The sequence below is a fragment of the Hyla sarda genome, chromosome 4 (assembly GCF_029499605.1).
Source record: "Hyla sarda isolate aHylSar1 chromosome 4, aHylSar1.hap1, whole genome shotgun sequence".
NCBI lineage: Eukaryota > Metazoa > Chordata > Amphibia > Anura > Hylidae > Hyla > Hyla sarda.
In genome coordinates, this window is record NC_079192.1 from 370,401,207 (window position 1) to 370,415,269 (window position 14,063).

General features: G+C 40.8%; 1 protein-coding gene across 1 annotated transcript in view; it reads right to left on the reverse strand.

Moving 5' to 3' along the window:
• Positions 1–14,063, reverse strand: part of HARS1 (histidyl-tRNA synthetase 1) — a 44,656-nt gene that overhangs the window by 2,406 nt on the left and 28,187 nt on the right. The window contains exons 9-12 of the mRNA XM_056516736.1: positions 13,791–13,918; positions 12,713–12,973; positions 10,827–10,943; positions 5,690–5,836 (exon numbers count right to left, since the gene is read on the reverse strand). Coding sequence (XP_056372711.1) covers positions 5,690–5,836; positions 10,827–10,943; positions 12,713–12,973; positions 13,791–13,918 — 653 coding nt within the window. The remainder of the gene's footprint in view (positions 1–5,689; positions 5,837–10,826; positions 10,944–12,712; positions 12,974–13,790; positions 13,919–14,063) is intronic.

Genomic DNA, 14,063 nt, shown 5'->3' on the forward strand with positions numbered 1-14,063 from the left:
GACCAGCTCACCCCAACTTCCCGCCGAGGGGAGGGGAGTACAAAACAAAAGGGGGGGGGGGGGGAATGGAGGATGACGAAGGCCGCAGTGGTCTTCAACCTGCGGACCTCCAGAGGTTTCAAAACTACAACTCCCAGCATGCCTGGACAGCCGATGGGGGGGGGTGATGATGATGAAGGCCGCAGTGGTCTTCAACCTGCAGACCTCCAGAGGTTTCAAAACTACAACACCCAGCATGCCCGGACAGCCGATGGCTGTCTGGGCTTGCTGGGAGTTGTAATTTTGCAACATCTGGAGGTCCGCAGGTTGAAGACAAGACCACTGATGAAGGGATTGCCAGGCGGAGAGTTCACTTGAATAGCAAATAACAAGAAAGAGAAAACGGAGTCACTTATAAAACATATATCCTTTTATTAATTCCGTAGAATGTAAGTACATAAAAAATATATTGATTAAAAGTGCTATTTTTCAAAGAGGAATGAAACTAAAAGGTGGTGTCACCGGCTCTGCAGTAAAAGCTGGGGTATATATAGTATATATATTACTGGGTCCACCACAATGAGATAGAAATGGTACAATAATCTTGCACACAAATTTGCACAGACAAAGTGTTTAGCAGCATGTAAAAAACATGTATATAAATCTCACAGTGAGAGCAAAAATATTGCATGCCAAATAAAGTGCAGTGTGCATGTAAACAAACATAACATTGCAGGGATACAAATCAGTATAACAATATACCAGAGTACAGCAGCAATCAGCAGAGACCGGGACAGCACCACTCCAATGTACGTTTCGGTACGCAACCTTCGTCTGGGAGATTTATATACATGTTTTTTACATGCTGCTAAACACTTTGTCTGTGCAAATTTGTGTGCAAGATTATTGTACCATTTCTATCTCATTGTGGTGGACCCAGTAATATATACACTATATATACCCCAGCTTTTACTGCAGAGCCGGTGACACCACCTTTTAGTCTTATTCCTCTTTGAAAAATAGCACTTTTAATCAATATATTTTTTATGTACTTACATTCTACGGAATTAATAAAATGATATAGGTTTTATAAGTGACTCCGTTTTCTCTTTCTTGTTATTTGCTATTTCTGTTTGGAGTTCACACACTTATAGCCACTACTAGTACCTGGGTCAACCGATAGTGCTTGGTCACTTATATACTGCATAGCTACAATTTTTTCTCCCAGGTCATAGTTGTCCGTTTGGGTATAATTGGAGAGTTCACTTGAGTATAAGCCGAGGGGGGCGTTTTCAATATGAAAAATCGTGCTGAAAAACTCTGCTTATACTCGAGTATATATGGTATGTTTAAAAATTGTCATCTTGTGACCCCTATAACTTTTTATTTTTCCGTAAATGGGGCAGTATGAGGGCCCATTTTTTGTACCGTGATCTGAAGTTTTTATTGGTACCATGATTATTTTGATCGGATTTTTTGATCACTTCTTATACATTTTTTTAGGGTATACAAAGTGACCAAAAAAAAAAAACGTTATATTTTTTTATAGTTCGGACATTTACGCACACGGCGATACCACGTTTATTTTTATTTACTTTTTTTATGGGAATAAGGGGTGTCATGCATTTTGTGGACACCCCAAAAATGAATCACTATGTTTAGTATGTTTCATAGCATAATTGCATGATGTTGGCCATTTTGCGTATAACATCAGTAGGCCAATTTCTGAGTTTCATCAAAAATCCTTCTCTGTATAAATGCCAGTCTGGGAATACAATGGTTCTTGTATATTCAGCTTATTTATGGTGTTTAGACAAGAGACTGATAAGGAGTCTGGTTACATTCTCTAAAACATTCACACATCTGTGAAAGAGACCTACATCAAACTCTTATCTGTCCAATAAAATGTAAATGTCAAATTGGAGACTCTATGTCTGTGAGAATCCAGGGTATGATTACTTAAAAGGTGTTTGTTAATTATTGCTCCATTCATCAAAGTATGGAATGTTGCTTTAAGACCAATTATTGACAGTTAAAGGAGAACTACGGGATTGAAAAACGAAGTTTCAGAAACAAAGTTTCAGATCGCGGTGGGTCCGACCGCTGGGGCCCCCACGATCTCCCGTACGGGGCCCCGGCTCTCTGGTTAGAGAGGGCGTGTTGACCACCGCACGAAGCAGCTCCAGACACGCCCCCTCCATACACTGCTATGGGAGAGCCAGAAATTGCCGAAGGCAGAGCTTCGGCTCTCCCATAGCAGTAAATGGAGGGCGCGTGTCAGCTGCCGCCTTGTGCGGTGGTCGACACGCGCTCTCTATGCAGAGAGCCGTGGCCCCATACGGGAGATCGTGGGGGGCCCCAGCGGTCGGACCCCTCCGCGATCTGAAACTTATCCCATATCCTTAGGATAGGGGATACATTTTTCAATCCTGTAGTTCTCCTTTAACCCTTAATGGTAATGATGCTAATTGCTTATGCAATAGCAACCCCTAGTGGATGGGTAGGTGACATTACACCACAGGAAAGGCATTATGGGTGATATGCTCAATGCATTCTGGGTAGTATAGTGATGTCATAATCATTACCATATGTACACGCCCAACCTACATTCATTGGGGAAGTCCAATTTAGGAGGGTGCTAACTAATTAAAAAGTCTGGTAAACCAGATGTTAGGGGGTATACTGTATACTGAGAGCTGGGAACTAAGCTGAACTGAAGGTCTGAACTGCTCTAACTGGGGACTTGAGACAGAGACAAAGAGGTCTTCCAAGGAAAGAGGTCCACAAGATGGAAGCAATGTAGATCCCTGCAAGCCGGACTGATCAAACGGTACCGACCCAATGGCTGTCCCTGACGATGAGTTCAGTGTTCCTCAGAGCAGAAGTAAGATTCTTACAAAGTTTTGGTAAGAGACACAAAAATGGTATTCCATTTAATTAAGACTAATTGGGATAATGTGGATGGTATACCATTTAGATTGGCGACTAAATAAAATAAAATAATTATCTCAATATTTAAATGATAGTTTTAGGATATTGTGAGACTTTATTCTATCTGCAGAAGAATCAAGACTCATTCATAATCTATCAAAGCATTAAATAATTGCTTAGATATTGATAGAATTCCTACTCGCCAATTTAAGTGTTATCATTATATTTCCCACACAGGAAACTTGTTTCAAGGTTTTCCTCCTAAAATATAGAGCAAGATCATATATCTCTGCTAATTGTCCTACCAAAGTCATGTATAGAAAATAGTCCAGAATGGGGGGGGGGGGGGGGGGGTGTATATCATAGTTCTTCCATATTTATATCTTAGATTGATTTCCCCATTCACGGAGTCATGTGATTTGTAGTGGTTAGAAGGGGCGGGGAATGAATTTAGCATTCCATATTGATGTCTATTGATTAGATATTGCCCATCTTAATATCATGAGGTTCAGAGTGATATGTAATCTTTTTATTATATGATAGTCTAACCTGGTAGCTTTTGTTTATTTTAACAAGTTACTTACTACCCACATGTATTATTCTACTAAATGTAGTCAATTAACAATCTTGTACTGTTTACTAATATCTCATTGATATTCATTTGCATATATCATTGTGTTTATTACTCATTTATGTTTATAATCTTATAACCAATAAATCTGCATACTTTATAATACCTGTGTATTATTGTATATTGCAAAACTACATCCTTAAGCGTTAATGTCATCCCGTCATAAAAATAACTTGTTAATATCTGAGGAAGTAGTCGGACTCAGATGTGAATTGTATTGATTAGCTTTGTCTACAATTCACCAGGTCATAATTCTGAGATTTTTAATCATTTTCATAATTTTACATTTTTCATAATTAATAATTTTTATGACCATAATTCATAATTGAGTTATTACCGCACGACAGGGGGTGATTCAAAAGTTTATTTAGGAAGGGGTTAAAACCCATTTATTCACTTTTCTTTTTACACTTTTTTTTAGCCCCCATAGGGGACTATTACTTGCAATTCTTTCATTGCATACACTGAACAATGCTAAGCCATAGCATAGATCAGTGTAATCTGCGCTTGATTGCTCAAGCCTGGATCTCAGGCTTGGAGCAATCAAACATCGATTGGACAGCGTAGAGCACGGTAAGGCACCTCCCGCTGTCCTCTCAGCTGTTTGGGATGCCACGATATCACCGCGGGGGTCCCTAACAGCTCCGCTGAGCTAACCGGCAGTAATTTCTCCCGGTTTAGATGCTGCGATCAGCTTTAATTGCGACGTCTAAAGGGTTAATACCGGACATCAGCCCGACTTGTGATGTCGGTATTAGCCGCTGGTCCCAGCAGATATGAAGCATGCTTAGCTTCTGAGTGCGCTCCACATTACGGGAGCCTGCCGTGGACGTAAATATACGTCCATGGCCGTTAAGGGGTTGAAATTATGGGGGTTCCAGAAGTCTTGTCTGACCATTCATAAAGTAGTGCCACATCTTTGCAATAGGTCATCACTTTAGAACATAGAAACAATCCTTAAAAGGGGTACTCAGTTGGAAAAAAAATTTCAAATCAACTGGTGCCAGAAAGTTAAACAGATTTGTAAATTACTTCTATAAAAAAAAAAATCTTAATCCTTCCAGTACATATGAGCTACTGCATGCTCCACAGGAAGTTGTATAGTTCTTCTTTTCAGTCTCAGTCTGACCACATTGCTCTCTGCTGACTCCTTTGTCCATGTCAGGCACTGTCCAAAGCAGGAAAGTGTTTGCTATGGGGATTTGCTGCTACTCTGGACAGTTCCCAACACAGACAGAGGTGTCAGCAGAGAGCACTGCGGGCAGACAGAAAATAACTACTCAACTTCCTCTGGAGCATACAGCTGCAAAGTAAAGGAAGGATTAAGATTTTTTAATACAAGTAATTTACAAATCTGTTCAACTTTTTGGTACCAGTTGATTAAAAAAAAAACAAAAAAAAAACTTTAAACCCCCCCCCCCCCCCCCCCCCGCCATCATCACATATGATATCACTGACAAGAAATCGGAGGTAACTCCAATGCCTGTCATTTAATTCTGTAGATGCCAAGGTCAATAGTGACCAAGCTATCTAGGCACTTATTTGATTTGATGCCTGATGAAACCGCGCAAGCGCGGTGAAACGCGTCGCATTGGATTAAATCTGTTCATTACACACCTGGCTCCATTGTCTCCTCCTTGGTCAGCGCCGGAATTCCTATCCTCCTTGAAGTTTGCCATACATTTTCTTACTGTTTATAGGAAGGCTGCAGACCAGGATCATCTTATCAAACGCATATCCTGGTTGTGTGGGAATGTACACAACCTGGCAGGGTGAGCCTTTACTTTTACCCTCCCCTCCCACACACCTGTGATTCCGTTGATTCTCCACAAGGGAGCGCCTGTTTTTCTTTGTTTTATAGACACTTATTTGACAGGGTGCTGGTCCTCACACTGTTCCACTTGCAATCATAGGGTGCCAAATCTTAACACCTTTTCATGGCCTGTTTGGCTGCCATGTCAGATCTACTGCCATCGGCAGGCAGTAATGGTAGATCACTGAAGTAACAGTACACTGCAATACCTATTGTGCACCAAATTTTTCCTTCCATTTATAGTATTCCACTTACTAGAAGCTACTCTTTACTACAAGATACAAATACACCAGAAACTGCACAAAACAGCTTAACGTATTCCTGGCCTTACATACCTCTTCCCTTGTTGATACATCTCTGAGCTTCACAACTCCATCTTTCAGTTCCTGCTCTCCAATAATAGCCACTAATGGAATACCAGTCTCTTCACAGTACTGCAACTGATTAAGTAACTTTGGGTTCTTCTTGTACAACATTTCTGCCTGTGGAGATAAAAACAGAAATTAATTGTCCCAGAAATAGGGACATGTTGTAAAGGCAGATTGATCGCATTCAATCCCAATCACAAGCTGGTCACATCTACAGGTTTTCATAGAAAGGTGGCTGTCGAATTTAGATTCATCCAGAAGAATCCTACAAGTCTGAACAGCTGCAACACTTATTCACTTTTCCTAGAGTTTTTTTTTTCTCTTTCAAGTTTTTGCCTCTACTACAAGTCTGTTAGGGATGACTATCATTTTTTTTTTAAGAGTACAGATTTTTTTTTGGTACTCACCGATAACTACTGATACTTTTTTCAATGTCATATGACAAGGTTTTTTTCTTTAACCCCTAAAGGACCCAGCCCAAATATACCTTAAGGACCCGGCCATTTTTTGAACATCTGACCACTGTCATTTTAAGCATTGATAACTCTGGGATGCTTTTACCTTTTATTCTGATTCCGAGATTGTTTTTTCGTGACATATTCTTCTTTATGTTAGTGGTAAAATTTTGTCGATACTTGCATAATTTCTTGGTGAAAAATTCCAAAATTTGATGAAAAAATTGAAAATTTTGCATTTTTTTTTAACTTTGAAGCTCACTGCTTGTAAGGAAAATGGATATTCCAAATAAATTATACATTGATTCACATATACAATATGTCTACTTTATGTTTCCATCATAAAATTGACATGTTTTTACTTTTGGAAGACATCAAAGGGCTTCAAAGTTCAGCAGCAATTTTCCAATTTTTCACAAAATTTTCAAAATCGGAATTTTTCAGGGACCAGTTCAGTTTTGAAGTGGATTTGAAGGGTCTTCATATTAGAAATACCCCACAAATGACCCAATTATAAAAACTGCACCCCTCAAAGTATACAAAATGACATTCAGTAAGTGTGTTAACCCTTTAGGTGTTTCACAGGAATAGCAGCAAAGTGAAGGAGAAAATTCTAAATCTTCATTTTTAAACTCACATGTTCTTGTAGACCCAGTTTTTGAATTTTTACAAGGGGTAATAGATGAAAAATCCCCCCAAAATTTGTAACCCAATTTCTCTCGAGTAAGGAAATACCTCATATGTGTATGTCAAGTGTTCGGCGGGTACACTAGAGGGCTCAGAAGGGAAGGAGCGACAATGGGATTTTGGAGAGGGAATTTTGCTGAAATGGTTTTTGGGGGGCATATCACATTTAGGAAGCCCCTATGGTGCCAGAACAGCAGAAAACCCCAACATGGCATACCATTTTGGAAACTAGACCCCTCAAGGCATGTAACAAGGGGTCCAGTGAGCCTTAACACCCCACAGGTGTTTGACGACTTTTCATTAAAGTCGGATGTGTAAATGAAAAAAATTTTTTTCACTAAAGTGCAGTTTTTCCTCCAAATTTACCATTTTTACAAAGGGTAATGAGAGAAAATGCCCCCCCAAATTTGTAACCCCATCTCTTCTGAGTATGGAAATACCCCATGTTAGGACGTAAAATGCTTTGCGGGCGAACTACAATGCTCAGAAGAGAAGGAGTCACATTTGGTTTTTTTGAAAGCAACTTTTGCTGAAATGGTTTTTTGGGGGCATGTCGCATTTAGAAAGCCCCTGTGGTGCCATTACAGCAAAAAATACACACATGGCATACTATTTTGGAAACTACACCCCTCAAGGAACGTAACAAGGGGTCCGCTGAGCCTTAACACCCCACAGGTGTTTGACGACTTTTCGTTAAAGTTGGATGTGTAAATGAAAAAACTTTTTTTTTTACTAAAATGCAGTTTTCCCCCTAAATTTTACATTTTTACAAGGGGTAATAGGAGAAAATGACCCCCAAAATTTGTAACCCCATTTCTTCTGAGTATGGAAATACCCCATGTTAGGACGTAAAATGCTCTGCTGGCGAACTACAATGCTCAGAAGAGGAGGAGCGCCATTGAGCTTTTGGAAAGAGAATTAGTTTGGAATGGTAGTCAGGGGCCATGTGCGTTTACAAAGCCCCCCGTGGTGCCAGAACAGTGGACCCCCCCCCACGTGACCCCATTTTGGAAACTACACCCCTCACAGAATTTAATAAGGGGTGCAGTGAGTATTTACACCCCACAGATCTTTGGAACAGTGGGCTGTGCAAATGAAAAATTAAATTTTTCATTTTTACGGACCACTGTTCCAAAAATCTGTCAGACACCTGTGGGGCGTAAATCACCAATTCAGGCCTCAAATGTACATGGTGCGCTCTTACTCCTGAGCCTTGTTGTGCGCCCGCAGAGCATTTTACGCCCACATCTGGGGTATTTGCGTTACAAATTTTGGGGGTCTTTTTTTCCTTTTACCGCTTGTGGAAATAAAAAGTATGGGGCAACACCAGCATGTTAGTGTAAAATTTTTTCCTTTTTTTACACTAACAGGCTGGTGTAGCCCCCAACTTTTCCTTTTTACAAGCGGTAAAAGGAAAAAAAGACCCCCTAAATTTGTAGTGCAATTTCTCCCGAGTACGGCGATACCCCCTACATGGCCCTAAACTGTTTCCTTGAAATACGACAGGGCTCCGAAGTAAGAGAGCACCATGCGCATTTGAGGACTAAATTAGGGATTGGGTAGGGGTGGACATTGGGAATCACTGGCGTAGAATACCCCTAACAGGGCGCCTCCAGCTGTTGCTAAACTCCCAGCATGCTTGGACAGTCAGTGGCTGTCCAGAAATGCTGGGAGTTGTTGTTTTGCAACAGCTGGAGGCTCCGTTTTGGAAACCCTGCCGTACAAGACATTTTAAATTGTTTATTGGGGGGGGGGGGGGGGGGAACAGTGTAAGGGTGTGTATATGTAGTGTTTTACCCTTTATTAGGTGATTGTGTAGTGTTTTTAGGGTACATTCACACTGGCGGGTTACGGTGAATCTCCCGCTAGGAGTTTGCGCTGCGGCGAAAAATTTGCAGCAGGAAATTTACTGTAAACACACCTATGTGAATGTACCCTGTACGTTCACATGGGGGGGCAAACCTCCTGCTGTTTCAAAACTACAACTCCCAGCATGTACTGACAGACCGTGCATGCTGGGAGTTGTAGTTTTGCAACAGCTGGAGGCACACTGGTTGGAAAACCTTCAGTTAGGTTCTGTTACCTAACTCAATATTTTCCAACCAGTGTGCCTCCAGCTGTTGCAAAACTCCAACTCCCAGCATGTACTAATCACCGAAGGGCATGCTGGGAGATGTAGTTATGCAACAGCTGGAGGTACCCAACTACAACTCCCAGCATGCCGAGACAGCTGTTTGCTTTCTGGGCATGCTGGGAATTGCAGTTTTGCAACATCTGGAGAGCTACAGTTTTTAGACCACTGCACAGTGATCTCCAAACTGTGGACCTCCAGATGTTGCAAAACTACAACTCCCAGCATGCCCAGACAACAAACAACAAACATAGCATAGCACTGATCAGTGTTAATGGCGCTCCTTAACCAATGCCTGGCAGCAGTAAAGGAGCGACGATCGGACGCATGGAGGGACCTGCGACCATCCTCTCACCTGATCAGGACACCACGATTTCACCGCAGTGATCCCGATCAGCATCCCTGAGCCACCGGCAGTAAATCTCAGGACTTGGATTGCCGCGATCAACTTTGATCGTGGTGTCTAAAGGGTTAATGCGGGTCTCGGCTATGATGTGCGCTCAGCTGCTGAGCGCATTGCAAAACTCGGGAGCAGAGAGTGCAGGTGGCTTACCGCACCTCCGTGATACCTGCCAGCAGGACTCTTGCCGGCAGGTATGGGATCACATATCGGGGACATTTGCACAAGTAAAAGTACTCGGGCAAATGTTCAGTATCGGTCCAGATACCGATACCAGTATCGGGACATCCCTAATACGGGAAGGTAGTCAAAGCTCTGTGACGGGTATACAATGCGTTAACATGTTGTGGAGCTGACTATCATACACAGCCAATTTCTGCCACAACAGTCAGGAGCGGAGTGAGGTTAATAAGACTGCTGCATCTACAGGTCTGACAAGGGGAGGGGGCACCCGTCACCCATCAGATACCCTCCAATGTGATCCAGGAATGGCGGCTTGTAAGGCACTGCCTCACAGGCTAAATGAATGAAAGAATGTCAGCTTGACGTAGACCGTTTTTGCTATGCTTTTACTTTTAAACTTTATACTGTATATACTAGTATAACAGTGATCAAAAGATTGCAGGCAACAGAAGAAAAGGAGTTAAAAAAAATATAGAATTAAATGAAATGTCTGATCAAAAGGTAGCATGCATCACATACATTTTACCAATAAAAAGTGTAGATTGTCTAGCAAAAAATAAGTCATATGTACCTTATAATAGTATCACTAAAACCTTCTGTGAAAAACAAGCGGCAAGCAGGGGGTCCTTGAGCTTGAGAAAGGTAAGGGTCCCAGAAATAGAACCTCCTTTTATCAGACACTTTTTTATGGCATATCCATAAGTGTCCAAAATAAAACTACCCCTTTAGGGTATGTTCACATGTACGGATCTTCTACATATTTGAAGCTGCAGATTTTAATGTAAACTAAATGATTGAACACCGCATCAAATCTGCAGATCCTGTATGTGTGAACATACCCTTAAAACTTAATTGTTCCCTTTTCACCTTTATTAATTGCTATGATATACTGTACAGACATATTACTGTAGTAGTGCAGGTTGGGGCATACTTCAGGCACTGTAATTGTCTTTTGTGAAGCACTGGGTCCTCAAATTACAGAAGGGAGACAAAGACATTTGGTAGGTTTCCTTTCTTTCTGATCCTAGTGGTTTATCACAGCTGTCCTCAAGCTAGTGATAATGTAATCCCTTAGGATAATTCCCACTAAAACTCTGGAAATATCACATTTTCTTCAGTCAATAACAGATCCAGATTGTATTTTATGGATCATTCATAGAAATCCTATCCTATCCCTTTGCTGAAATATAAGTAGCATCTGTAATCCTAAGGTAGGTTACACAATATACGGACCACATGATTATGTACCTTGATTCCGGCATTCCAGAGTTCAGCAATAAGTTTCATTCTTTCTTCTAAAAGCTTCTTCTGAGCAGCTGCAACTAGAACCTGAGTTTCTGTGGTCCGAATCTTCTCTTCAGAAGCCTAAATAAAAAATTACATTAACCCCTTAAGGACCAAGAGTTTTTCAGTTTTTTGCACTTTCGTTTTTTCCTCCTTACATTTTACAAATCTTAACCCTTTCAATTTTGCAGCTAAAAATCCATATGATGGCTTATTTTTTGTGCCACCAATTCTACTTTGTAATGACATCAGTCATTTTACCCAAAAATCTACGGCAAAACCGGAAAAAATTTTCATTGTGCGACAAAATTGAAGAGAAAAACGCCATTTCTACACAGTACATTTTTTGATAAAAATGACACCTTATCTTTATTCTGTAGGTCCATACGATTAGAATGATACCCTACTTATATAGGTTTGATTTTGTCGTACTTCTGGAAAAAATCATAACTACATGCACGGAAATTAATACGTTTAAAATTGTCATCTTTTTTATTTTTCCACGAACGGGGTGGCATGAGGGCTCATTTTTTTGCGCCATGATCGGAATTTAACGGTACCATTTTTTGTTTTGATCTGACTTTTTGATCGCTTTTTATAAAAAATTTTATGGTATAAAAAGTGACCAAAAATAAGCTATTTTGGAATTTGTTTTCACGTACGCCATTGACCGTGCGGTTTAATTAAATTATACATTTTTATGGTTCAGACATTTCCGCACGCGATCGGACAGTTGGGAAGAAGGTAAAACACCTCCCGCTGTCCTCTCAGCTGTGCGGGATGGCGCGATTTCACTGCGGCGGTCCCGAACAGCTCCGATGAGCTAACCGGCAGTGTATTCTCCCATTTTAGATGCCGCAATCAACTTTGCTTGCAGCGTATAAAGGGTTAATACCGGACATCAGCCCGATCAGCACGGTATATATTATAGATATATATTATAAATGTATTTTTATTACTCACTGTTAAGTAATTATATATATATATTTATTAGGATAAGCATTGGTACTGCTTCTTGCTGTTAAAAAATTGACATGGTGATGTTGGCTCCTCCTTTTTGGCCTATACCCACCTGCAGGAGCTAATCTGTACTAAGGTTGGCTATATACAGCAGATTAATGCTGACCAAACACTATAATTTTGTCAGGACCATCTAATGTGTATGGTGGAATCCTGATATCAAATGTCAGGGAAGAGAATAATCGGGTAGTTGAGTTTTAACATGTCTCACAGCAACTTACTCCCCTCTCCCCATTGAGAACACATGCAACCTCAGCCAAGCATGCAAAAGTTTCAAGGAGTCTACGTTGAGTATCAAAAAGATCTTTTCATTTAGGGATGTTACATGGCAGTCCCTGAGAATGTTCACTCCAACAGAGAACTGGTGTGATCCAAGTCCCATCCCCCTGAACATGAAGGACACTGAGTTGGGAAGTATGTACTGTTGGAACTATACTGGCTGAAAAATTAATTGCACCGTTATTAAGCAAGCATGGTAGAGCATGGTAGTGGAAGGGCAATCTGGCCCCTAGAGAATATGGTGGCTTTGCGGCCCCAGACAGAACAACTACTTTGTAGCTTCAGTTACTTTATGCTCACGGATTGCTGGGCATGGACTATAGTAATGCAGCAAATACCCTCCACGGTGCCCTAGTGGGATCCTGTGATGAGTAGAATGTCAGATTGTATTATGTTGCTCAATAGGGCTTCACACAAACAGTTTTAGCAGTTCCATATGAATGTCATGGTGCGGAAGGTTAAGTCTACACCAAAAAGTAAACATATTGTGGTGCAAGTAGGTGTTAGCGGCAACATCAAACAGCAGTCAATAGTACAAAAATGTTACTCACCTCTGCCTTTTGCTCCATGATAGAAAATATCCTCTCAATGCCAATACTGACACCCACGCATGGAACTTTCCTGCCCTTTGGATCGAACATCCCCACCAAACCATCATAACGTCCTCCTCCAGCTACACTGCCAACACTGACCGCTTCCTCTGTGTGGTCATTCTGTTGTTGTGGTTCTCCTTGATTCTGAATAAGAACTGCTTCATAAATGACTCCTGTATAATAATCCAAACCACGGGCCAAGCTGAGGTCAAAAGATATCTGCAAGATGGTTTAAAATGAGCAATTACTTATAGTGTTTCCAGTTAAAGGCATTTTTGAGAATCAGAAAATACACCTAAGATGTTCTAAATGGGAAGTCTGCATATGTAAGACCAATACCACTCATGCCTATATATTTCTGCATACAGCCAGGATTTTCAATAGGAGTTTCAGGGAGCAGTATAAGGCCGCATGCAGAGGACTATATTACAGCCTTTCTTTATAGCTTCCTGTACCTAAACGAGCCTTCGATTACATTCATGGTATGATACAGAACATCTAGGGTAAGATTTATGAAAACCTGTGTAGAGAAGAGTTGTGCAGTTGCCCATAGTAAACCAGATTCATTTTTCAGAAGTCCTTTTTATAAATAAAAGAAACATCTGATTGGTTGGTATGAGTAACTGCACCACTCTTCTCTACACAGGTTTTAATAATTCTCCTTCATAGAGAAGAATAGCTCCCTACATATCGCACTGTACAGTGACACGCCAAGCCCCTGCAGTTTAAGCAGGAACACGGATGAGCGCTAGGGGTGCAACCGTTTGCCTAGGAATCTTTCTTTTGGCACCAGAGCACCCCATTATATGAGGTTCTGATGTAACTTCTAGCCAAAATGGTAAACTATTTAGTGTGAAAATATTTTGCATATCATCAACTATTGGGTATTACGGAATGGTGGATTTTAGTAAAAACGTTAATGGATAAGTTTTAATAGCACTTCCTGGGTACTTTATTCTGATTGTTAACTGGGAAGTAGTATTTCATCTGGTCTTCTGCTGTACCATACATCATTTACCTTGCTGTCTGTACTCACCTTATCCGTAACTCCAAACAGCTCCAAGTACTGAAAGAGGGTTTTCATGTCGTTGAGTCCTTCTAGCGCCTGCTTGTTCTTCGAAAGCTTAGGATCATTTAAAAGCCTCTCGATAAGATCCAATCCACCTAAAATAGGTTACAAAACTTTGGTTGGTTTAAAGGCTTTGTACATATTCACAGCCAATTTTTTTTTAATAACTCCAAAATGTCTAAAATTGTTATGTTGCTGACTGCACCTAAAATGAAATCACACTTTGGTTTTGTTAACGTT